At 39.1% G+C, this 27,256-nt stretch overlaps 1 protein-coding gene across 1 annotated transcript; it reads left to right on the forward strand.

The window, feature by feature from the left end:
- LOC108288675 (hyaluronidase-4) lies at nucleotides 1-27,256 on the forward strand. The gene is made up of 5 exons (XM_017507658.2): nucleotides 1-433; nucleotides 2,535-2,604; nucleotides 18,101-19,105; nucleotides 24,493-24,582; nucleotides 26,540-27,256. The coding sequence occupies exons 3-5, from the start codon at nucleotides 18,152-18,154 to the stop codon at nucleotides 26,936-26,938; spliced, it is 1,443 nt and encodes a 480-aa protein (XP_017363147.1). The 5' UTR covers nucleotides 1-433; nucleotides 2,535-2,604; nucleotides 18,101-18,151; the 3' UTR covers nucleotides 26,939-27,256.

Here is a 27,256-nt window from a genome sequence, read left to right on the forward strand (position 1 = left end):
CCAAGGCTGGAGTGCAGTTGCATGATCTTGACTCACTGCAACCTCTGCCTCATGGATTCAAGTGATTATTCTGCCTTAACCTCCTGAGTAGCTGGGACTACAGAAGTGTGCCACCATGCCCGGCTAATTTTTGTATTTTTAGTAGAGACAGGGTTTTGCCATATTGGCTAGGCTAATTTTGAACTCCTGATCTCAAGTGATCTGCCTGCCTCAACCTCCCAAAATGCTGGGATTACAGGTGTGAGCCACGATGCCAGGCTATTTATACTATTTCACTGATGATTCCTTCCCTCATTTCTTGTATCATTTTAAAAAATTTCCTTAGATTGAATTTCACTTTTCTCTGATGCCTCCTTGATTAGCTTAATAACTGATTTTTTGAATTCTTTTTCAGGAAAATCAGAAATTTCTTCTTGGTTTGGAGCCATTACTGGTGAGCTAGTGTGATTTTTTGGGGAGTGTTTAAAAGTTGTTTTGTCATATTACTGGAATTGTTTTTCTGGTTCCTTCTCACTTGGGTAGCCTATGTCAGAGGGATGGTATAGGGCTCAAGGCTGCTATTCAAACTTTTTTGTCCCACGGGATGTTTTCTTGCTGTAGTATTCTGCCCCATTTCCTATAAATGTGGTTTCCAGAGAGCTGAGCTGTTGTGATTGTTATCTGTTTCCTGGATCTAGCCACCTAGGAGGTCTACCAGGCTTTGGGCTGGTACTGAGGTTGTCTGACAGAGTCCTGTGATGTAAACCATCTTCAGGTCTCTCAGCCATGGATACCAGCACCTGCTCTGGTAAAAGTGGCAGGGGGGTGAAATGGACTCTGTGAGGGTCCTTAGTTTTGGTTGCTTAATGCACTATTTTTGTATTGGGCTCCTGAGGTGGCACTTTGAAGAGAGCATCAGCTATATTAGTATGGGGGATCGGGGAGTGGACAGGGCCTTAGAACTCCCAAGAGTTTATGCTCTTTGTCTTCAGCTGCCAGGGTGGGTAGGGAAGGACCATCAGGTGGGCGCAGGGCTAGGCATGTCTGAGCTGACTCTCCTTCTATAGGTCTTGCGGCAGCTGCTATGGGGGATAGGGGTGTGGTTCCTGGGCCAATGGAGTTATATTTCCAGGAAGATTAGGTTTGTCTCTGCTGTGTCATGCAGGTTGCCAGGGGAGTGGGGAAAGCCCACAATCATAGGACTCACCCAGCTCCCATGCAACAGAAAAGGCCAGTCTCACTCCCACCATGTCCCCCAAGTGCCCCAAGCACCAAGTCTGTTTCCAAGCAATGGGCAAGCAGGGCTGAGAGCTTGCTGTAGGCTACCAGCCTCCCAGCTGCGAAAGCAAACTGGGCTTTTGTGTCTCCGTGTCTGTGGAGTCTGCACACCAGATTCATGCCCTTCCTGAGGTCGGGCCGGGAGACTTCATGTTCCATTGGAATTGTTAGAAAGTTCAGCTGGAGGTTTCCTTCTCCCTGTGGTCTTTTTCCAATACCTCTGGTAGCCCTCCCCAAGGACCCCTGTGAGACAAGGCAGAAATAGCTTCCTAGGAAACTCAGAGAGCCCACAGGGCTTTTCCTGCTGCTTCCTCTACCCCTGTGTTTCACTTAGCTCTGTATATTGACTCAGCTCCATGTAAGGTCAGAATCTTCTCCCATGATCTAGACCTTCAGGTTCCCCATTGAGGGTGTGTGTTCAGGGGCAGACAATCCCCATTTCCCACTTCCACAGCTTGGGCTGTATTTGGGGTGTCTCCTGGGTCCTGCAGGAGCAATCCGCTTCCTTCAGAAGGTCTGTGGTGTCTCTCAGCTTTCCTGGTTAATTTCTGCAGTAGTTATGGAGCAAAAGTTCACAATGTGAATCTCCACACACTGCTCAGTCTGTCCATGTGAGAGCTGCAGTCTAGTCCTGTCTCCTGTCTGCCATGATCTCCTATAGTAATTTTCTACAATGATTTTTCTTTGTTTTTGTCTTTCTACTTAAAAAAAAATTCTGAGATAAACTTTTAGTTGTTTTTAGTCTTTGAGTCATATTACCTCTTTTCATTTTCAGCTTTATATTGTATCTTCTTTTCTAAAATATGTGCTGAAAGTGACACAGCAAATAAGTACATGTGTTCAGCTCATCATCTTGAGCCCTTAGTTCTAGTAAATTCATGTTGTATTTACTCAGGATGGTACCTAATACTCTACTAAGAGTCAACAATTCCATTATCATCAAGAATAGCACATTAGGGTCTAGTTTTTTTAAACAATACACATTTGAGTACACAAAGCACTTGACCCCCTTTTTTCTCTTTATTCTGGATATCTTACATATACAGTTTTCTTTACTTCCCTATTTTCCAAATAAAGAGTCAATCAAAGTTTTTTTTTTCTTTCATCTTTAAGTTAGTGAATTTAAACTGGGTATTTTCAGAAAGCAATGGTCATGCATACCAAGATGCTTTTAAGATAACTGACTTTGGTTATAAAGAGACTTAATGCAAGCCTCCAGTTTAACTTGGAGGACTGAGTCACCCCTGTAATAACATGTTTGCCTGAATCATGGACAGGGCATCCTTTGCCATTCAACCTCTGATTTGCACAAGGTGACTAAAGAACCAGCAGCAAACAAAAGCAAAGGTAAAATAAACTTTTGTTTTCCTGTTTGTAAAAATTTTAAAAACTGTTTTTAGAAATTTGAGGAGTTAGAAAAAAGCTAATATTAATTTATTGGTATACTCAATTTCTTTTCTAGTCTAACTTTAATTTTCAAATGCAGTACCTTTTGAAATGTGAGTTTTTTAATGAACCAAGCGGCCTAAAAAACACATTTGTCACTGATAGTTATGAGTTAAATTTCAGTTAACTTTTTATTTATAATAAATCTACATTTGAAAATAATTCCCACTTTAATGACTACTCAAGGCTTTCTTCATTTTTCTTGTGTGCATAGTTTCTGTGATTGCATTACTAACCTTAACTTGTGATAGCACCAAAATGTATTCCATGAAGCAGGTCAGTAAATTAACTACAAACAAGCCATAGGAACACGACTTTATGAGACAGCCATAGCTTCAATATTTTTTGAACCAATAGATGTGAAACATTCCTCAAGTGAACTTTATAAACATGAATGCTTTCCATTAGAGCATAAGTGTATTTTTTGACATATTTTACTTTCATACAATCTTTAATGAAGTATGTTTTTCATACCTCATTTTATAGTTGTACTTGTCATGATGGGCAATATAAGAGGATCATTTGTTGGAATAAGTATTGCAGATTTTAGGAAGCACAGAACATTTAAAAGGGCTCAGAAAGCGGATAATTTTTGATTGTAAAACTGGGTTTTACATTTTCTTTCCAAATATTGTTAGAGTAGACTGAATATTTAGAGATAATAATCATCTGTTATTTCAAAAAAGAAAAATCTTAGTAACTGGGAAGAGGATTAATAAATATACATATACATATATGCACATATGGATATATAGATTTAGATTTTCTGGAAAAGAAAAAACAAGTACCAAAACAGTATAAGAAAGGTAAGTCTTGAATCATTCAACCTATTGAAGAGAAATCTTAAAGTTGAGAAATTCAATAATGATGGAGAAAATGCTGTTTACTTTAGTGACTATGTATGTGACTATATGTATGTATATAAAGTGAAAATTTGAAAAATAATGAGCTAATAAAACTGGTTGTCTCTAGATCCCGAGTACCTGATTAATCTACAATCTCTCTCTCTCTCTCTCTCTCTCTTTCTTTGAGACAGGGTATCTGTGTCACCCAAACTGGAGTGAGGTGGCATGATTTCAGCTCACTGCAATGATCTCAGCTCACTGCAATGATCCCAGCTCATTGCAACCTCTGTCTCCTGGGTTCAAGTGATTCTCCTGCCTCAGCCTCCAGAGTAGCTGACATTACAGGCATGCGCCACCATGCCCGGCTAATTTTTGTATTTTCTGGTAGACACAGGGTTTTACCATGTTGACCAGGCTGGTCTCGAACTCCTGACCTCAAGTGATTCGCCCACTTTGGCCTCCCAAAGTGCTGGGATTACAGGTGTGAGCCTCTGCAATCGGCCCAGGTTTTCTTTTTTAAAACAATGTATATAAACAAAACAAAAGATAAACCTTATAAGAAAAAACTTTTCTTCCTTCATAGACATGCTGACTTGAATCATCTTCATAATATTTGGTTCTCTGCAGGGTATGGTGGAGCGTGCCTATAGTTCCAGCTACTCAGGAGGCTGAGGCAGGAGAATTGCTGGAACCCAGGAAGTGGAGATTGCAATGAGCCAAGATTGTGCCATTGCACTCCAGTCTGGGCTATGGAGCCACATGCTATCACAAACAAACAAACAAACAAACACGCAAACAAACAACTTGATTCTCTATTTCACCTGTTTATACAAAACTTTCCTTTCTGTATTTCTCATATGTTTTCTCTTACATAGTAGCATGCAACCCTGTTACATACCAATCAGGTAGAATTAGAGTGACACCCAATTGACCTGTTTGTTTCAAAGCTTTGGGAATTCCTTCAATCAATGTGATACATATTAGAATCATTGTTACTTGAGATACTTATTGTACTTATAAATATAATACAATTGTAGTGATATCTAAGAAAGCTTAGTCACATGATTTATTTCAGCCTGGCTTGTAAATTGGAATTCAGTTTGATGATGGAAAGGAGATCTCTTGTTGAAATAATAACACTTAGATTTTTGTTGTTGTTGTTGAGATAGGGTCTCACTGTCACTCGGGCTAGAGTGCAGTGGCACGATCACTGCTTACTACAGCCTTGAATTCCTGGGCTCAGGTGATCCTCCCACTTCGGCCTCCTGAGTATGTGGAACCACAGGCATGCACCACCAGCCTGGTTAACTTTTTGAATTTTTTGCAAAGACGGGGTTTTGCCATGTTGCTCAAGCTGGTCTCAAACTCTTGGACTCAAGTGGCCCTCTGCCTTGGCCTCCCAAAGTGCTGGGATTACAGGTGTGAGCCAGTGCACCATTCTACTTATAACAGAATTACAGATACCGTGAGTTTCTAAAAAGAACAACCTGTAGTTTTCTTGTTCACAGACAGAAGTCTGTTTACCTAAGTGCTAAGCATGGGCCTAATGTTCATAATATGCTGAAATGCATGAATCCCATGTTCTCTCTTATCGTGTATATGTGAAAAATCTAAATCTCATTCTTTAAGGAATAACATTTCTTTGATAATATTATATCAAATTGGTTGGTTGGTTCAAGAACTAGCTACAGTCCTAGGCTGGAATTCCTCTTCCTTTGTCATGAGAGTTCCAGAACAACCTTATTGCATCCTTAGTCTAACTCTGAATCTATGATTGGACATTTCCAAATTTCCTTATTGTATTAGGAAATTCTCTCAAGATTACATCTGGAAATCAAAATCTATTGCAAAACATTTTGAAGTTATAAGGTTTGTGTAATTGGACTGCATGCAATTAGCAGTCTTAGACAAACTTCTTTTTAAAGAATTAAAAATATTTGTATGAAAAAGTATTTCTTCACTTTTGTGGTTAATAATGTTGCTATGAATTAATGCAGGAGCTCAACTTACTTTCTAACATCCAAGTGCAACACAGTTCTCATATCACATGAATTTAACCAAAGTAGAGAACAAATTATCTAATGATCTTTTTAAAAATGTAGGCAAATTCATGATTAGTTAAATACTACATTTTTGTAGTATTTTCGTGCTATAGTATTTTGTGCTGAGAAGAATGTATATTCTGTTGATTTGGAGTGGAGAGTTCTGTAGATGTCTTTTAGATCTACTTGGTCCAGAGCTGAGTTCAAGACCTGAATATCCTTGTTAATTTTCCATCTCATTGATCTGTCTAATATTGACAGTGGGGTGTTAAAGTGCCCCACTGTTATTCTATGGGAGTCTAAGTATCTTTGTAGGACTCTAAGAACTTGCTTTATGAATCTGGGTGCTCCAGTATCGGGTGCATATATATTTAGAATTCTTAGCTCTTCTTGTTGCATTGATTCCTTTACCATTACGTAATGCCCTTCCTTGTCTCTTGATCTTTGTTGGTTTAAAGTCTGTTTTATCAGAGACTAGGAATGCAACCCCTGCTTTTATTGCTTTCCATTTGCTTGGTAAATCTTCTTCCATCCCTTTATTTTGAGTCTATGTGTGTCTTTGCATGTGAGATGGGTCTCCTGAATATAGCACACTGATGAGCCTTCACTCTTTATCCAATTTGCCAGTCTGTGTTTTTTAGTTGTTGGAGAATTTAGCCCATTTACATTTAAGGTTAATATTGTTATGTGTGAATCTGATCTGGTTATTATGATGCCAGCTGATTATTTTGCATATTAGTTGATGCAGTTTCTTCATAGTGTCGATGGTCATTACATTTTGGCATGTTTTTGCAGTGGCTGGTACCAGTTTTTCCTTTCCATATTTATTGCTTCAGGGGCTCTTGTAAGGCAGGCTTGGTGAGAAAATCCCTCAGCATTTGCTTGTCTGTAAAGGATTTTATTTCTCCTTCACTTATGAAGCTTAATTTGACTGGATATGAACTTCTGGGTTGAAAATTCCTCTCTTTAAAAATGTTGAACATTGGTTCCCCACTCTCTTCTGAACAGAGCTGAAGTGCTGTGCTGGGAGACCTGCTGCTCTCTTCAGAGCTGTCAGGCAGGAATGTTTAAGTCTGCTGAAGCTGTGCCCACAGCTGCCCCTTGCCCCCAAGTGCTCTGTCCCAGGGAGATGGGAGTTTTATCTATAAGCCCCTGACTGGGGCTGCTGCCTTTCTTTCAGAGATGCCCTGTCCAGAGAGGAGGAATCTAGAGAGGCAGGCTGGCTATAGCAGCCAAGTTCACACTTCCTGGCAGCTGTGTTTACACTTTGAGGGGAAAACCACCTACTCAAGCCTCTGTAATGGTGGGCACCCCTCCCCCTACCAAGTTCAAGCATCCCAGGTCAATGTCAAACTGCTGTGCTGGCAGTGAGAATTTCAAGCCAGTGGATCTTCACTTGCTGGGCTCTGTGGACGTAGGATCCACTTAGCTAGACAACCTGGCTCCCTGGCTTTAGCCCCCTTTCCAGGGGAGTGAATGATTCTGTCTTGCTGGTGTTCCAGGTGCCACTGGGGTATGAAAAAAAAGAAAGAAAAGAAAAATTCCTGCAGCTAGATCAGTGTCAGTCCAAATGGCTGCCCAGTTTTGTGCTTGAAACTCAGGACCCTGGTGGTATAGGCACCCAAGGGAATCTCCTGGTCTGCAGGTTGTGAAGACCATGGGAAAAGCTAGTATCTGGACCAGAGTGCATCATCCCTTATGACACATCCCCTCACAGCACAGTCCCTCACGGCTTCTCATGGCTAAGGGAGATAGTTCCCCAACCCCTGTGTGTCCCAGGTGAGGCAATGCCCCACCCTGCTTCTGCTTGCCCTATGTGGGCTATACCCACTGTCTAAACAGTCCCAGTGAGATGAGCCAGGTACCTCAGTTGGAAATACAGAAATTGTGTGCCTTCTGCATTGATCTCACTGGCAACTACAGATCAGAGCTGTTCCTATTGGGCCGTCTTGCCAGCCACCTTTTTTTTTTTTTCAATAGAAACAAAACATAATTCACTTGGTCACATGATAACATATACTATTTGTTATTAAAACCTGGTAATGATCAGGCTGATTGGCACATTCAGTTACAACATCAGGAAATTCATCATTTAACCAGAGGGTGTACCTGAAGTGGAAAACTAGTCTCTTAAATACAGACATGAAATGTCTATGTAGATCGGGTGTGGTGACTCACCTTCTGCAATCCCAGCACTTTGGGAGGCTGAAGCAGGCGATAATTTGAGGTCAGGAGTTCAACACCAGCCTGGGCAACATGGTGAAATCCTGTCTCTACAAAAACACAAAAATTAGCTTGGCATGGTGGCACACGCCTGTAGTCCTAGCTATTTGGAAGGCTGAGGTGGGAGAATTGCTTGAGCCCAGGAGGTTGAGGCTATAGTGAGCTGATATTGTGCTACTGCACTCCAACCCGGGTGACAGAATGAGGCCCTATCTCAAAAAAGAAAGAAAAAGAAACAGAACAAGAAAAAGAAATGTCTATGTAGCTAATCATGTAATAGCTAAAACAAAAAGTGAAGAAAATTATATACAGACACAATTCAAGCAGCTCTTCCTTTATAAGCCAAAATCTTCTCAGATTGCTTAATTTGGTGGGCATGAAATCTCATAGTCAAGTTTAATGAAGATTGACAGAAATATTTTAGGTAGAAAACATTAGCTGCAATGCCAGAAGGCATTGCAGACTCAGGCATGACCTAATCAAATGTGCAGTAGTCATCACATAGTGGACGTAAGATGTCTATTGAGCCATATAGTGGGAATGCCATCTAGGTTAGAAGTTCTGTCTTATGTGAAAATGTCAACCAGAGAGAGGCAAGGGTGCAGAGAGGCATGGGGAAAGAGTCGTGTGTAAGAGCCTGTCCCTTATTTATAAATTAGAATTTAAGTTCTAGTTCATAAATATAATTTTCAAAAGCCAAGACTTCAGTTTATAAGCAGAGAATAGACATCAATACTGTGTTTAGACATAGAAAGACAATGTCTTTCTATGTCTAGACAATACTGTGTTTAGACATAGAAAGTGCTATTACTATTTATTGTTGCACTCCTCCACCAAAAAAGACAGTATTGTGATATGCTGGAAAGGCAAATTAAAACAGTAGACATAAAAGCTGAATAGGCAAAACAATGAAACATTGTCTAGTGCGCTGGTTATGATAACTGGCTCCAGAGTATAAGATTTTAACCTGCATCCTTTACTGGCTTCTTTTACCTTTCACTGAGATATTTTGTGATGTAAATATACTAGAGTAGTTGGACATATTTCAAAGAAAGCAATCAGATTTGAGGAAGGAATTAGAAAAGTGTGGGGAAGAATAAAAAGAAATAGAAATAATGCCATAGATATTGAAGAATGAAAAAGAAGATCGGAAGTTCGTCTTCATCAAAAAGGTATGGGTGATAAAATAAAATGGAATTGAAGTCTTCGAGAAAATTCAAGGTAAAAAGTTTTCTGAAGCTGGAGAAGTAACAAGCAATCTAGCTTCCTGAGTTATTTAAAATTAGCCTAGATAAATCACCAAAACTAATAAATAGTTAAAGAAATAAGAAAGAACAATCATCTTTTCATATCCAATTTATCCACATACTTGTATCTGTTATAACTAGAGTTTTGCCATGTTTACAATCCGAGAAGGCCTGCACATACTTTTATCTGTTGTAAGTAGAGTTTTGCCATGGTTACAATCAGAGGAGGCCTATTACTCTAAAGTATATTTTTCCAATTTTATTAAATAATTCACTGGTATTGTGCATTATATTTTATTGAGAATAATAATATGAATCAGTTTCTTTAAGTTTATCATCAGTGTCCCTACTTAATTAGGATTAACCACTGTTGGTTTTCCTTTACCATAGATAATAACCAATCTATAATTAGCTTTTAATAATCAAATGTCAGAATAGATCCTTAACTTAAAGCTCTGGCTGACAGTGTTTCTTTCAATAAAATACATCATTCTTATTTCATGAAAAGGGATGTTTTTGTCAGATTGCAGATAAGCATATACTTTCTCAAATAAAAGTATAAAAATGATCTTCATAACAAAATCTAAGTGAGATGTAACTTTCTTTAGCAAAAATTGATTCCTTATACTATAGTCAATCGATTTGCATCTTCTCTTATGTATCCAAAGAACTTTGAATTTTTAAAATCAGATTAATGGTTTTGAATTGGCTGTTACACCAACATAGTACAAAATCCCAACAGAACTTCCTTCTTAAATAAATTTTGCCCCTGCCCACTTCTCTCACTTAGCCACCCTGTTCTCCTCCCTGGAAGCAAGCAATGTAACCCTTTCTTGAGTATCCCTCCTGATACGGTTTGGCTCTGTATCTCCACCCAAATCTCATCTCAAATTATTATCCCACATGTTGAGGGAGGGACCTGTAATCCCCATGTGTGGAAAGAGGGGAGTGATTGGATTATGCGAGCTTTTTCCCCCATGCTGTTCTCCTTATAGTGCATGGACTCTCACAAGATCCAGTGGTTTTACAAGTATTTGGAAGTGCCTCCTTCATAGCACTTCTTTTCCCACCACTTTGTGAAGAAGGCACTTGCTTCCCCTTTGCCTTCTGATATGATTGTAAGTTTCCTGAGTCTTCCCCTGCCATGAGTCAATTAAACCTGTTTCCTTTATAAATTACCCAGTCTCAGGTATTTCTTTACAGCAGTGTGAGAACGGACTAATACACCTCCAGAGATATTCCTCAGTACACAAATTATTATATTGTGTACACTTATAATTTGTATGTGTATGTATATATATATATATATGTATACCTTTATTTGAAAAATGGCAGCAATCTATACACACTTTATTAAAATTTGTAGCTTATGTACAGACACACGTAAAACAAATATGTATTTTAAAGAATATTTTAATATCTGGTGAATGTCCATATCAACATGTAGAAGAAACCTTATTTGTTATAGGTACATAGTATTCAACTGTACACAAGGCCATGCCTTATGTGGCCTTTACCTTATGGTAGACATTTATTTTATCATCCTAATTGTAAGAATTAGGAAGACATTCATTTTGTCTTTCTAATGATAAGAAATGGTACAATAAATTACATACAAGCAGAATTTCTTGGTGAAAGTTTTTACTCATTGATAATTCAGAAAGAAGTTTTCAGTTTTCTGTTTCTACTAGGAATGTACACTTCCTTCATTGCAAACAGGTTAGAGTCAATCCCTGCACATTTCACCTTGCTCAAATTTCTTATCCTGCTTAAATATATATGCTTGTACAGAGAGACAATGGGTTGCCATTTGCAAAGTCAGGGGAACTTTAGTTTCCAAGCTGCTCCTGTCGGGACTGAGGCAAAATTTGAAATGAAGCCATGTTTACCAGGCACAGGACAATGTGATTTGACTTCAGCTTTTGACCTCTCAGATGTTTGCCTTTCATCTCCAGCTCTGTACTCTAACATTCAGAGTTCGGATCTGGGGAACTGGCTTCTTTCTTGTTTAAATACTATTCTGGTCCTCAGGCCTGAGGTTGGGGCCTCAGTTCTCCATCCCTAGTTTCTGTCTGATAACCATAACCTTGATATCCCAGCACTCTTAATCAATGGCTTGGGTAATTTTTAGGGGGAGGGAAGTGTTTTAATTTTGACTATGGACATTGGAAAGACTTAAGTAACATTTCACAGATCACTGGATGGCTTTGTAGTTCAGCAACTTTAATTAAAAACCTGAAGACATAAACCAAGTGAATGTTATCTTAAGGAACTTAGTTAAAAACAGGTTGACAGAGGGAACATTTTATTCAAAATGTGATCCTAAGACTTTGTGTGCTTTTCCAAGAAATCTGTTGATCTTGGCTGTAATAAATTTCAAGTCCTAAAAGAGAAGTAATACTTTTAGACAAAGACTAAGTGTATACTTTTATACAAAGACAACCGTAATCTCTTTCAGGTTGCATTTCTTAAAACTGCAACATTTGCTTGCTTCATAAAAAATGAGGTCTTTCAGATTGAATAATACAGTGAATTTCTCATTAGCAAAAGTGATGCTAAAACAGTCATTTTCATATATTTACAAAACTTAAGCCTATATTTAAGAAGACTGGAAAGGAAACAATTTTATACAATCAAGATAGGTTAGTTCTAAAATTGGTTCAGATGGAGGGACGCTAGTGTTCTTTGAGAATAACATAAAGTAGGGTTGTCATAAAATTCAGTATTTAATGATGAATTATGGGCCTTAAAGAAGGACTGTTATAAAGCAGATTATATTGTAAACCCATAGGCAACGCATTTTTAAGAAAAATGTATGCAAAATACTTACTTGAGAAAGCTCTAACATTGAAGTATTTTGTTTTTTCTGCTGGAACATTTAAGAGCCAGCTTGCAGAACACTGATGTTTCAAAAAAGAAAAAGTTCATCAGAGAAAAAAATAGATGCCTATTATTGGCCATTGCTCTAAGAAGCTTTTATTAGAAAATAGGTTAGCAATTAGTTCTGCAAAAGTAAGCACATAGCTTTGAACTTGATGGTTTTGCTCTGTCTCCCAGGCTGATAAACGTATTTGAGTATATGTATTTTTCATCATTGGCAACAAAATATCACGTTGGTCAGCACTTTCCTTAAGGGCTTGGAAATAAAACAGTGCATTTATTAAATTTCTTAGGGACCATGATCTTCAGGATAACCGTTTAAACTTACAATTTTAGGAGCAGACACTTGACATCTTAAAGTTTTTTAAAACAGAACCCCAATATCATGGAAAAAAGAAATAGAGGACTTGTAGATTTGGAAAATCAATTTGTTTCACTAATACATGAATATTAAGAAGGAAGTTTGTGCTTTGAAAAACTTTTCCAGAACATTCGCTCTGATCATAAAGATCAGTCTGGATTGCCATGCTGTGGTGCACTGGGTGTTTGAGAGCAGACATTTAGAGTTGCCATCAAAATGAAAACAAATCACTGGGATTAATTTACTGACTTATAATATCCTTTTCCTTTGTGGTGATTATTTAAAATATTATGGTGTTATAAATAACTGGTTTGAACTCCTCTAATTTCTGTCTTGGATTATTGCAAGAGCTTCTCACAGTCTTTCTGCTTCTCTCTTGTGTCTTTTCCCTTTCAGGCTTGCCTCAACACAGCAGCCAGAGGAATCCAGTTAAGCCCAAGGGAGATAATGTCATTCTTCTTTCAAAGCCCTCCACATCGTTCCCATTTCATTTAGAGTGAAAGTCTGAGTACCTATAAGCCTCCACAAGACCCTCACTCTTCCCTCTCTGCCTCCTTTACCTAGTCACTGACCTCTTCAAAGGTCTTCAGAGACAGCAGGCATGCTCTGCCACAGGGCCTTTGCACCTGCTTTCCCTCACACTTCTCCAGACATCCTCCTCTTATCCTTGGGGTCAGTGAGGCTTTCCCATCTGGAAACAAATCTCTGCCTTATTCATTTTTCTTGTTATTATCGCTATGCAAAACGCTGAGTATTTTATTTACTCATCTTGTTTAGTATCTGCCTCCCCTACAAAAATTTAAACTCTGTGAGGGCAGAGGCTTTTGTTTATTTTGTTCACTATTAAATTGTTAGTACTTAGGTGGGAGCCTGGTACACAGAAGATGCTCAATAAAAATTTTCTGAATTCTTATATGAATGGATACTAAGTGCCTCTGCCTTCAAACAGAGGTCAGTGCCCCAGAGACCACCAGAAGCACATCTGCAGTTAAATTAGCTGGCTTCATTACTTACTATGGGAAGGGAGGGTACACACCCTGGGAAGCCATGCGGTGTCTCAGTAAGAGGGTGTTAGGAGGATCCTATCATATGATTTGGGTTTTGACTGGGTGATTTGGGGGAGAGTCTAAGAAAGCAAAGATTTGCTCTGAATTAGATGCTGTCAGAAAGCAGAGGCGTTTCTGTGATTGGGTAAAGAATAGCAGTTATTCATTCAGCAAGAGAGAGAGGGATGTTTGGTATTTTGTGGGTTGCACAGTGACCTTCTTTTCTGATCTTCGACAGAATTTAAAAGTGGCCTTGCTTTGTCTCATTTTATTGTGGTCTGAGAATAAACTTGTCCAGACTGGTATTCTGTGATATTGTTTAAGAGAAGCATTTTGCAGCCTAGCTCTGAGTACTACCAGTTTCTGAATGCCAGGGGTTGCTCTGTTATTTTTTTTTTTTTTTCTTTTAATTTATCAAAAGCAAGTAAGCTTCCTTGGGGAAGGAGTGAGAGGGTAGATAGGAATAAGTAGGGGTTAGGGGATAGAGGGTTTTTTTTGCAGACTCTTGCAGCTGTATGTAGTGTTCCTGTCTCCCCCAAAAGAACACCCCTCCTACCACCTTCTTCGGTGTCTCCTTCACTGTCAGGAAGAAGGGGCAATGATAAGGTGAGGTCCTTGAGTCGACTTCAAATAGGCCCTGTCTGTCCGCTGCTTTTGTCACATTTGTCTCTAGCCAGCGCAAGAAGACTCGAACTATGCAGCCAAAGTGAACGTGGTAGCAGCTGAACCTTCCTCACTTCTTTCCACCAGGGGAGGAGTCAGGAGAAAGCTACTTCCCTTTACCTATGGCTTTAATGAGTATGTCATTTTGTTGAAAATCATTTGCGCAGGGGCCTTTAAAATGTCTTCAGAGAAATTTCCTTGTTGAAGAAACGGAATTGGTCCTTCATATATGTTCCCAGAACAGACCTTACTTCTAAGAAGAGAAAACCGGACAATAAAATGTAAGGGACAAGGCCAGGTTAAATTCCTCACTCACGTCCACCTCCAATATCTTGCTAACTCTTTCTAAGCATTCTGTCATTTATAGGTTTGTTTACAGGAGCACGTTTTCCAAGGCAGATTATGGAAGTGGGAAGGGAGAAAGAAAAGGAAGTTTGCTATCACTGGTGACTCATGGTTAACTGTGGATAATTGCACAGGTGGTGATGCTGCAAGAGCTAGTTAAGATAAGGCAGAGCTCAGTGGTGGGGGTTTTGATGGCATAGGTGGGGTGAACGAATGGGGTCGAGGGGAGCTCTGAAGCAGAGGGTGCTTTTGGAAGGGCAGGCTTGGGGAGATTCCTTGGTGAAGGAAGAACAGGAGAAACAGAGAGAGATTGCATGGTGGGACAAGGAAGGAAAAACAGTGTCTGGGAGGGATCACGTGAGGGGATCTTCTCCCAGCAAGCCACATTTAAGGAGGAGGGCACACCAGCACTCTTACCTGGCTGCATAGGAAGCAGAAACCCAACATACAGCAAGCAGAAGACACAGGCACAGGATTTTACTTATTTATTTTTCCTGTTTTGGTTGTGCACCCACACATTTTATCAGGAGCTAATCTGCCATCTGCCATGTAAGGTGCACCTCCAGTTCACCAGAATAAAAAGAATAATAACATTCCAGGATAGGAGAAGAGAATCACTTGGTAACTTTGTGATAAATGAACCAGGATGTTCATTTATGGTGGTGATGAGGGAGCAGACCAAAGGGGAAGCAATAGTCAGTGGAAAACTATGTTTTGAATGAAACCAAAGCAGGAAGTGTCTGGCAGAGTAGATTTTTTCTTTTTTTGATATACAAATATAGTCCTTTCCAATAGAACTGAATTTTAAATTTAAAGAAATGCTTCTTCCCCATCTATTAATGAATACATATGCAAATCTATTTTTCTTACCTGGAGGCAAAAAATATGATAAAAAATCAAAGAGAAGGGGAAGTTTTGAGTATCACAGTTTTTCTTACTCAGAAAATTAGATTCCCTTGAAAATACTATTTTTTTCAAACCACAGTTTAGAGCTGCAATATGATGTATTTTGTGCTACTAAGTGGGGTAATCTTAGCTTTGTGCATGGAAGAGCATTTATTCAATGAATGAAAATATCTACTTCTATAGCTCTTAAAAACTGGTGTTCTGGCCGGGTACGGTGGCTCACGCCTGTAATCCCAGCACTTTGGGAGGCCAAGGCTGGTAGATCACCTGAGGTCAGGAGTTTGAGACCAGCCTGACCAACGTGGCGAAACCACGTCTCTACTAAAAATACAAAAAATTAGCTGGGTGTGGTGGCGCATGCCTGTAATTCCAGCTACTGGGGAGGCTGAGGTAGGAGAATTGCTTGAACCTGGGAAGTGGAAGTTGCAGTGGGCTGAGATTGCACCATTGCACTCCAGCCTGGGCAACAAGAGTGAAGTTAAATCTTAAAACAAAAAGCAAAAAACAAAACTGGTGTTTATCCATTTACTTAAGACTTCTTAAATGTCTTTGGAGGAAGCTTTGTGAATTACTTAAATTTTTGTTTACAGCAGTGCCTGAGGCCTGAGAAACGCTATGAGGTTTGGCTGGTGACACCTGGTGGTTAAACATGATAATTACATACGACAAGTAACAGGCTTTATTGGAGGAAATAGAAGTCACAGAGGCTCCTTAAATTGGTCCGTTCTCACGCTGCTAATAAAAACATACCCGAGACTGAGTAATTTCTAAAGAAAAAGAGTTGGGGAGTTCTCACAATCATGGCGAAAGGCGAAGGAGGAGCAAAGGCATGGCCTTTGCTTACGTGGCCACAGGCAAGAGAGCATGCGCAGGGGAACTCCCCTTTATAAAACCATCAGATCTCATGAGACTTACTCACCATCACAAGAACGGCATGGGAAAACCCATCCCCATGATCAATTACCGCCCACCATGTCCTTCCATGACAGGTAGATTATGGGAGCTACAATTCAAGATGAGATTTGGGTGGGGACACAGACAAACAAACCATATCACTTCTCTACCAATCAGAGTTCCTGGTTGTAAGCGACCAAAACAAACCTTGCTTACTTGAGCAGAAAGGCGGTGTCCTATGAGGATAATATCCCCACTTAACAGTAACATTATGGGCATCAGGTTCTGGATGCCCCAGCTGGCTGCTCCTTGACATTGGAATTTCTGTCACCACTGACAATGTTATCTCAGCCTCTTTGAATATCAGTATCCCAATTCAAAGTCTAGATTAGGATGAATCTTATTGGGCTGACCACAGTCATAGGCCAGCACCACACCTTCAAGGAAGGCTGGGACATTTTGGCTTATTTAATGAAATATGGGCTTTGCCTTCCAAGATACATGTGGTGCAGAATTAACTACAGAGGAAAGGGGTCTGTATCCTGAGCACACAGCCAAAGGACAAATGTCTACTGGACACCTTAATCTCACTAGGCTTCAGGCATAACCACAATCCATTTTCATCTTAATAACCCAGGAAACTGAAAATGTTTTATGCCATCAAACTCTTTGATGAGATTTTTCAAAAATAATTTTGTAGTAGGTTTACAAAGAGATGACTAAAAAACAACTTGACAAAGGAGTCACTATCCTCTTCCATCTCCTGCTGTCCAAACACCTACCTATTTTCTCTTTCAACTCCAGTCTCTTCCCTGAGACGTTCTGTTACACCAAGGGTTTGGTCTATGTCCTGCTGTCTGCTGCACAGAAAGCCAACAACTGTGACAAGGAGTATTGCAGCGGAAGAAGGTCATATTTGGGTGCTGCAGCCAAGGAGAAAGAAGGATCAGTCTCAAATCCATCTCCCCAAGCAATTAAAATTTGGGGTTTATAAAGTAGGGAAGAAATGTAACTAATGTGTGGGAAAACAGGAATGAAAGAGGGGTAAGAAAGAGGAGTTGGTTAACAGGCAGGTGGTCAGTTAGATAGTCATGACAAGTGAGGCATCTGGTGTCTCACTCTCTAGATGTGATGATCTGGTAAGTTTCATTTCCTTGAAATTTTCTGGGAAGCTCGATGGTTGATTTCTCAAGAAAGGAACCCAGATAAGACAAATTTAACTTTCTTAAGTTCTACACTGGGAGAGTCAATTGCTAAGTTTATTCGAAAGAAACCCAAAACATCTATTCTTTGGGGCAGTTGGGCTGGTTTTAATTTCTTGCAACTCAGTCACATTCCTTTCCATTCCTACCTACTGCTTACTCCCGGAAGAAGCAATTGCTCCAATAAATTTTCATGTAGTACTTGTTATGCATTTTTATTATTTAAATTTTACATCACCTTGCAGTTCATATAATGTGACATCAGGCAAGCCTCTTCATCTCTCTAAGCCTCAGTTTTTCCATTTGTAAAATGGAAATGTAATTATAAGCCTTACACAGTTATTACAAGTTTTTCTTTTTTTAAAAAAGTAAATATTTACAAAGCACTTAAGCACAATGCCTAGGATTTGATGAGTTTTCCAAAATGATAGTGAATATTGTTTCACATCTTTATTAGATCATGAACTCCTCAAAGGCAAGGGCCACATCTTATTCATTTTGTTTTCTGGATGTAGGGTCTGGTGCTCTATGAATGTTTGTTGAATTGCATTTCCTGCCCTGAATAGAAGCTAGGTTCTATGTCTACATTTGCTTCTATATCTCAATTTATTTATAAGCCTCTTTAAGGCCTTTAAGTGATACACTTTAAGAATAGACAATATGTTAATAATAATAATATCGATTTATTATTTGCATCTTTTTCCTGAAAAGTATTACTAACAGAAAATTAAATCTCTCCACAGGTCTTCTAGAGTGCATTAGAGCAGAAGACAGCATAAGATTTTTATCTTACCATGAAAGTATTATCTGAAGCACCATTAAGGCTTTGTGTTGTTCAACCAGTACATCTCACTTCATGGCTCCTTATATTTTTTATTCTAAAGTCTATCTCTTGTCTAAAACCTGCTCGACTTCCAATTTATCAAAGGAAACCTTTTATAGCTGCTTGGAATGCTCCAACAGATCAGTGTTTGATAAAATATAATTTAAGACTGAATTTGAAAATGTTTCAGGTGATTGGAAGTCCACTGGCCAAGGCCAGGGGACAAAATGTCACTATATTTTATGTCAACAGATTGGGATACTATCCATGGTATACATCACAAGGGGTCCCCATTAATGGGGGTCTCCCACAGAACATAAGTTTACAAGTACATCTGGAAAAAGTTGGCCAAGATATTAATTATTACATCCCTGCTGAAGATTTCAGTGGACTTGCTGTTATAGATTGGGAATACTGGCGACCACAGTGGGCCCGGAACTGGAATGCAAAAGACGTCTACAGACAGAAGTCAAGAAAGCTTATTTCTGACATGGGAAAGAACGTATCAGCTACTGATATTGAATATTTAGCTAAAGTGACCTTTGAAGAAAGTGCAAAAGCTTTCATGAAAGAAACCATCAAACTGGGAATTAAGAGCCGACCCAAAGGCCTTTGGGGTTATTATTTATATCCTGATTGCCACAATTATAACGTTTATGCCCCAAACTATACTGGATCATGCCCAGAGGAGGAAGTCTTGAGGAACAATGAGCTCTCTTGGCTCTGGAACAGCAGTGCTGCTTTATATCCTTCTATCGGTATCAGGAAATCCCTTGGAGACAGTGAAAACATTTTGCGCTTCTCCCAGTTTCGGGTGTATGAATCCATGAGAATCTCCACCATGACATCTTATGATTATGCTCTGCCTGTATTTGTCTACACAAGGCTAGGGTACAGAGATGAGCCTCTATTTTTTCTTTCTAAGGTAAGAAGCTTCTTGTCCAACGGTGGGGGATTTCCTCCTTATCTCTAAAAGGACAGTTCTTTGTTAATTGTGCTCTTCTAAGAATTGATTTCAATTAATGGTCTGTTGTATAGGAGCATAATTCTTCCTTGACTAGCCATGCGTTTAGACTCTTCATTTATGCAAACTGAATTTTGATTATCTTATTTATTTTATTCTCTTAAGGAATAAAGTAAGGTGAGAAAGGGTGAAAGTAGATGCCAGCGACTACTACATTTCCTACACACCAACTTTAACTCTACTCACTTACAATTGTCCATTTTGGATGGTTATTGAAATGACTGGCAGTGAGCGGGTTAGAAAATCAAAAAGGATATTTTGAAATGGAGTGTTTGCTCATACACGTGGAAGCAGAATTGACGATATTTCTGATTCTGGCTTCACCATCTCAAAACCCAAGAGATTAAAAAGATCAGTTTTTTCTTTTTAATAAATAATACCAGCTTTGATAAAAGATATAAGAGAGGTATAGCAATCCGAATATACTTAACACTACTGAACTAAAATGGTACATTTTATGTTATGTGCTTTTTGCCATAATCAAAAAAAATTTAAAGTTTTAAAAGGGTAAGAGAGGTGGCGAATCTTCTAAAAGTAGGTGAGTCTATAGATTTAGCCATCTGGGGTATTCTTGCCTCTATGACTACAACTAATGAAAAGTGATGGTAAGAGTTATGTGAGTTTCTAAATTCAACACTGCAATCACCAGGAGACAGTTTTGAAACCCAGGTTCACACTTGCAGGCAGAAGTTTTATTTTGTCTGTTCATTTTCACTCAAGTCACATATGCTCCCAAACACCTCATACAGATCGTGCAGGTAACTATCAAAATAAGTGAACTTTCACCCAGATTTTTCCCTCTCATCTTCTCTCTTTGCTAGTCTAGCCACTTAAATGAAAAATTCTAGGGAAAGTAGTGGGTATTCTAATCTTTGTTTTTCGTTTTTCAAGACAGAGTTTTTTGTTCTTGTCACCCAGGCTGGAGTGCAATGATGCAATCTCAGCTCACTGCAACCTCTGCCTCTGGGGTTCAAGTGATTCTCCCGCCTCAGCCTCCCAAGTAGCTGGGATTATAGGCAGCCACCACAATGCCCAGCTAAATTTTTGTACTTTTAGTAGAGATAGGGTCTCACGATGTTAGACAGGCTGGTCTTGAACTCCTGACTTCAGGTGATCCACCCGCCTTGGCCTCCCAAAGTGCTGGGATTATAGGTGTGAGCCACCGTGCCCAGCCTAATCTTTGGATTGATAATTTTGTGTGACCTTTCTACATTGAGATGACTTGGGACTTGTGGGGGCCTTCACGGGTGTGATGCAGTGATGTTTTAAGGTATTGCTGGATACTAGTGTCTTAATATATTTTAACGGAAGCATTTTTCCTTTCTGCACCATTACAAATTTCAACGCACCAATATCTGTTAAAGATGTTCTGAGTTCTAGGCATCTTAAAGAGGAGGCATAGAAAACACCCAGGTGAGGGCTCTAAAGTGACCATGTATCTTTGGAACATAAATGGAGTGTATTTTTCAGAGGGAGAAATGATGCATATGTATAAAATATGGTAAATGCCATGCCTCTGACATCATTCATGAGGTGAGCGAGGAAGGAAAAAATGTCTTTACTGTGAACTGCTATTCATACCACCCAGAAAAATCAGTGGAAAATAATTGAATGAATAATAATAGAAAGTCACTACTATCTGGAAGGTTTTGAAAAGTTACCTAAGTATTTACAAAATAATCTTGACTCTGGAATTGAGTAGAAATTTAAATACTAGCTTTTAAAATAAAACTTCTTTTCTATATTTGACTAAACTGATTCTTTAGTGAAAATAAATTGACTTTTGGAAGAAACAATAAACTATGAAGGAGAAAATGTTCATATCAAAGATGAATTTAGACTACCAGAACATTCTGCATATTCTGTGAACCTGGGATAAGCTTCTTTTTCTGGTAGCTGTAGCCCTGGAAATGCTCTCTTTCCTCTCTGGAAAAAGGAGCAACAATTTGGGTTTCACCTCATTCTGCATACTCTTTTTCTGAGTGACAAGCTATTTCCAAGTATTTTAAACTATAAGGGTATCCATCATTGTACCCTATGGACTTTAAAAATTGGCCTATAAATTTTTTTATATTTATTTATTTTTTAGATGGAGTTTCCCTCTGTCACCCAGGCTGGAGTGCAGTGGTGCGATCTCAGCTCACTGCAACCTCCATCTCCTGGGTTCAAGCAGTTTTCCTGCCTCAGCTTTCCGAGTAGCTGGGATTACATGCATGCGCTACCATGCAGGGCTAAGTTTTGTATTTTTAGTAGAGATGGGGTTTCACCTTGTTGGCCAGGTTGATCTCGAACTCCTGGCCTCAAGTAATCTACCCGCCTCTGCCTCTCAAAGTGCTGGAATTATAGGTGTGAGCCACTGTGCCCTGCCCTGCCCATAAATTATTAAAAACCTGATATTCATTTGTACCAAACTCTAAGTGACCATTAATGGCTTCAATTTCTGATTTTCCCAATAATGTCTGAATTTTAGAATGCACACACACATACAGTTAAGATTACAAAAAAGATTCACTGGTAAGTAACAAATCTCTTAACCTCCATGGACCTAGTGTCTTAGTGTCTTCATGTGCAAAATGGGACAATATTATCTGTCCTACTCACCTAGCAGAAGTATTATGAAAATCACGAGAAACACATATGAAAATGTGAAGCTCTACAGGAACCTATGGGGTATGGCTATTACTTTTTTTAACAGCCATCAATGCCTTAAACCTAAACATGGGATTTTAAAGAATGGAATCTCAGGCAGTAGCTATAGCTTGGGGAATATAAAGGCGGTCAAACCTCATTTCACACAGAAGATTGCCTATATTATTTACATATGAATGCAACTTAGATATAACCTGATGATCTGTTTTTAAAACATTTATTATTTATTATTAGTTTTTCATTTTTATACATTTAGGGAGTACAAGCACAGTTTTGTTACATGGAAATATTGAGTAGTGGTGAAGCCTGGGCATCTAGTGTACCCAATCCCCTGAAAAGTGTACATTTTACCCAACAGAGCATTACTTATCCCTCACCCCTCTCCCACCTGTACACCTTTCAGGGTCTCCAATGTCTATTATTGCACTCTGTATGTCTGTAGTTACCCATCGTTTAGCTCCTACTTCTCAGTAAACACATGTGATATTTGACTTTCTGTTTCTGAGTGATTTCACTTAAGATAAGGGCCTCCTGTTCCATCTGTGAGCTGTGCTTTTAAAAATTAACTAAAGGAGTTTCCTTGCCTATAGATTTAAAGATGTTTATCTCTGTCATTAATTCATGCTGTCTCTGGTAAGGCACAAAGGCAGCTCATTAGTAATGCTCCAGCTCCCCACAGTGGGCACCTTGCTTACATGCACTCTGGTAAATGTCAGGGACTGACTCAAGTGTGGAGTGAATCCCTTGAGTATGCTATCCTCTGCTAATGAAACCCTGATTCAGGTCCAAGGATCATGTGTAGATGCAAAGCACCCTGTGCCACACTGGGACCTGGGAGGCTCATTTTTAGTACATCTACTTTGTTCCTTTCTTTCTCCTTAATGTGACATCACCCTCATGCCCAAGCTTTCAGCTGGTCCCAATCTGTTCCCAGAGACACTTTATCTGTGACTTCCCTTGCTGGGTAGTGCCCTTGCTTTTCTGATCCCCAAAACATATCTGCTTTGTGGTTCATTCAGTACTCTGCTCTCTGTGAGGTGACAGTGAACTAATTTGGTGACAAACTAATTTGAAAACTAATTTGGAAGAAACTGACAGCAACCTCAGAAGGTGTTTGTGGCTTTTACCACAAATATCTGCCACTTACATACTTACTATAGATTAATAACCTATAGATATAAAATGTAAATGTTATGACCTTATCCTCCTTTGATGACAATGGAGAGGTTGAGGATTTCTGCCCTGATCACACCATGTGACTACCATGACACTGTTTCCAGAGAAGTTTCAAAGTGAGGGGAGTGAGGAATTCTGCTCCCTTATGTCTTTGTCCAAAGAGGGGTCGGACACAGACTCAGCAGAGTCTGCAGCCTGGGTACTGTGGGGCGGCTCCTCCTCTGGGCCCTGTTCATCATACCATTGACAATTTTCAAAATCCTTTAATTGATACTATCTCACTTGAGCCTCTCAAAACCTCCTCTCCTTCCTGTCATGTCAGCTATGACTTGTTCAGCAGATATTATAATCATAAGGAATGAAAATGGATGTTAATCTGAAAGGGAAATTAGTTTAAACCAAAATCTCTTTCCTTTTTGAAAGTCACAAGACAACTGCCCAGAAACAAACAAAAAAAAAAACTTTAAAACCTTTGAGTGTTAGAAAATCAAAGTGTCAGATAAAGAGATTTATCTCTCAAGTATTAATATTAAGTGTCCAATGGCAAAATAGCATTTACAGTTCCGTTTTTATTTTCCACCAAATCACCTAATTACATTTCCTAGCATTTAATCAAGAAATTCATCCTTAGAGTAAAAGGTGAATGCTTAGTATCTTAAAGAGTGGGGAAATGTATTATAATTTAATAAAGTGGGAAACCAACTACATACATTCAAATCTTAGTTATAAAATGGCCTAGATCCAAGTTAATCTTTAAACACTAAAAAAAAAACCCTTTAATATTATAAAATCAAAATTCCCTCTGCTAAAACCCTACCTTTGTCTGTCTTAACCATATTGCGGAAAATTCCAGTAACTTTATCATGATTGGATGAGTCATAAATAAAGCCCATTTGGTCAGATACTTGGAAATTAAACACAGATAATTTCAGGGGCAAGTATAAAAGAGCCTGCAAGCCCTTAACGTTGCTTCTTTGCCTGGCCTTGGAATTGAAATGATATAAACTCATCCAAGTCACTGTGGGGGTGAAATGTCACTGGGGCATGTTGCAAAATGGAAAAGGAAACTGGTTAAGAGGATTCCATTTGGAAAAGGAAAACTTTTGGATTCTGTTTTCAGGGCACATATACGTGACCTGGTATGTGGGTATGTGTGCCAATCTATTTCAGTTAAATAATTTCTGACAACCATGTACAGGCTCATTGTCTTCAAAATAATATCCTGCATGGCAAAATGTTTTTCTTGAAAAATACTTTTATGTTTTTGTTTATGATTACAGAGTGTGATTTTTGAGCATTGGTTTATTCAGCATTTGAGTCATTCTAAGAAAGCAGAAAATAGTCTCTATAGAGTATATGAGCTCAGTACCAGCCCTGTTATACTGAACTCAGACTCTAATCCTAATCCCTGGTGGGCTGTTTTACATTCAAATTAATAATGAACTCTACTCTCTTCAATCTAGCAAGATCTAGTCAGCACCATAGGAGAAAGTGCTGCCTTGGGAGCTGCAGGCTTTGTTATCTGGGGAGACATGAATTTAACTTCATCCAAGGTAAGTCAGTATCTTGAAGGTATATTAAATTTTTGTTGTTGTTGTTGTACTTTAGGTTCTGGGGAACATGTGCAGATCATGCAGGATTGTTGCATAGGTACACACATGGTAAGGTGGTTTATTTCTCTGTTTTCTTGGAGAGCTTACTGTATCTAATAAAGTTCTCATGACTCCCATAGCAAACCAGCTTTAGAATAAATATTCCAAATCAGTGCCTGATACATAGAAAAGGCTAAACAATATTGTTAACTTTTATAAAGATAGTAATCATAACACTGACATTTGATGAATATTTATGATGTGCTAAGGTTGTACTAAGAGATATTTTGAATTGGATTTGCTGACTTACTGGTCATATGAGGTAGTGACTGTCATCCTCATTTACAGATGGTGAAACTAGAGAGGAAACCTAACTAGGTTAACAGCTATTTAAGATAGTGGTAGAGCTGGCGTTAGCCACAGTTTGATGATGGACCCTTTGCATTTAACAACTATAGAAAATGTGTTATATACTATTCTAAGAGGTAGAAACAGGTGGTAACTTTTTAATACTCCACATTGAAGTTATTTTTTGTCTGTAGAGAAATCAGCTGAAAATTAACAGCATTTATAATAAGATTTATGGCTGAGCGCAGTGGCTCACACCTGTAATCCGCGCACTTTGGGAGGTGGGATCACTTGAGGCCTGGAGTTCGAGACCAGCCTTACTTGGTGAAAGCCAATCTCTACCAAAAATATAAAAATTAACCAGGTGTGGTGGCATATGCCTATAATCCCAGCTATTCAGGAGGCTGAGGCAGGAGAATGGCTTGAAGCTGGGAGGCAGAGATTGCAGTGAGCTGAGATGGTGCTGTTGCACTTCAGCCTGTTTGACAGAGTGAGACTCTGTCAAAAAAAAAAAAAAGACATATATTCTTATTTCTTACTCCAGGAAAGATTCCTAGCCTTCCCCAATCCCCATTAATCATAATCTGTTCCATATTTCCAGATGCTGTTTGTTTATATTTCTATAGTGTAACACATTTTACCTTGAATACACTCAACACTTGTTAAATTGAAGTTTTCACAAGTCCATGACAACATGATATTATCCTTAGAATTTCACAGGCTCAATTTGTTGCTACTGAGATAGTGTTCATGAAACTGTTTATGCTTATGCCCATGTATGAGAAATAGTTAGAAACTGAGAGAATTAATTCCTGACTTTCCAGGTGTGATATTTTCACCCCAGGCCCTAGGCAGCTCATGAGAAGAGCTTCATCAGCTCTAGAATAAATATTCCGAATCAGTGCCTGATACATAGAAAAGGAAGGTGGGTGCACAACCCAGGTGGCCTCTGTTTAGAAAACATAATAGGAAGCACATACACGAAAGTTACCTAGTCAGCCATGCAGGCTTTCCTGTGTTTGAATTATATTAGAAGTATAGGACCCAGGGCAGTTGATGGAAATTAACCGGAAAATCCAGAAGGCTATAATACGTGGTAGAATGGTGGAATATGATGATTTGACAGTAAATGATGGACTATGATTCAGGTTCTAACACAACCATGGAAGGCCCCACATACCTGAATGGTAGCCTGAGGGCAGCAGTTCAGCAAGATTCCTAATTTGGGTTTGTTCCTTTTTCTTTTATACCCATTAACTTGGGAGTAAGAAGGAAGGAAAAAGAGTGTAAACTGGAGAAAGGCAAGGTCTCATGTGCTGATTCTGGGGGCCATTTGCAAGTTCAGATGCTTAGCCTGACTCTAACATAGTCTCTATCTCCTGCCCCTCAGACCTCTCCCTTTTCTGTTTTGGGGCCCTTGTTAGAGTGCCCAGGAGCCTACAAGTTCAACAACTGGAACCAAGGCATTAAGTTTTAATCAAGACCAAAGAACTACCTTGTGGGCCTAGAAGCTCTAATTCTATCAGTACCAGGGAGAAACACTCAAATTGATTTCTTTCTACATTTCTAGGCCAATTGTACAAAGGTGAAGCAGTTTGTGAGTTCTGATTTAGGGAGCTACATAGTCAATGTGACTGGAGCTGCTGAGGTATGCAGTCTTCACCTCTGCAGGAACAATGGGAGGTGCATAAGGAAGATGTGGAACGCACCCAGTTACCTTCACTTGAACCCTGCAAGTTACCACATAGAGGCCTCTGAGGACGGGGAATTTACTGTGAAAGGAAAAGCATCTGATACAGACCTGGCAGTGATGGCGGATAAGTTTTCCTGTCATTGTTATCAGGGATATGAAGGAGCTGATTGCAGAGAAATGAAGATGGCTGATGGCTGCTCTGGGGTTTCCCCTTCTCCTGGCTCACTAACACTGTGTCTGCTGCTTTTCGCAAGTTATCAAAGCATTCAGTTGTGAGATAATTGAGTTTAAAGGGAATTATGTGGCCTTTAGCCAAGTCACTTAAAGAAAGATGTAACTTATGACAATTTTTTTCTCCTATGAATTCTATTGAGAGATATTATAAGTAGACATTATGTATGTCACAACATAAACAGAAGCATATTATTTTATTTGCCTCCAATTTGGCTAGGAAACCAGATCTGGAGTAAAGTCAATGTACACTTCCTCCTTATTGGAATATTTAAGTTACATTTAAATTAAAGTTAGTATAATTTAGTTTTTACATGAATGAACATACATAAAAGTATACATTAAATTATTGATCTCAAAGAC

The sequence above is a fragment of the Cebus imitator genome, unplaced genomic scaffold, assembly GCF_001604975.1.
Source record: "Cebus imitator isolate Cc_AM_T3 unplaced genomic scaffold, Cebus_imitator-1.0 Scaffold381, whole genome shotgun sequence".
In the NCBI taxonomy this organism is placed as follows: Eukaryota; Metazoa; Chordata; class Mammalia; order Primates; family Cebidae; genus Cebus; species Cebus imitator.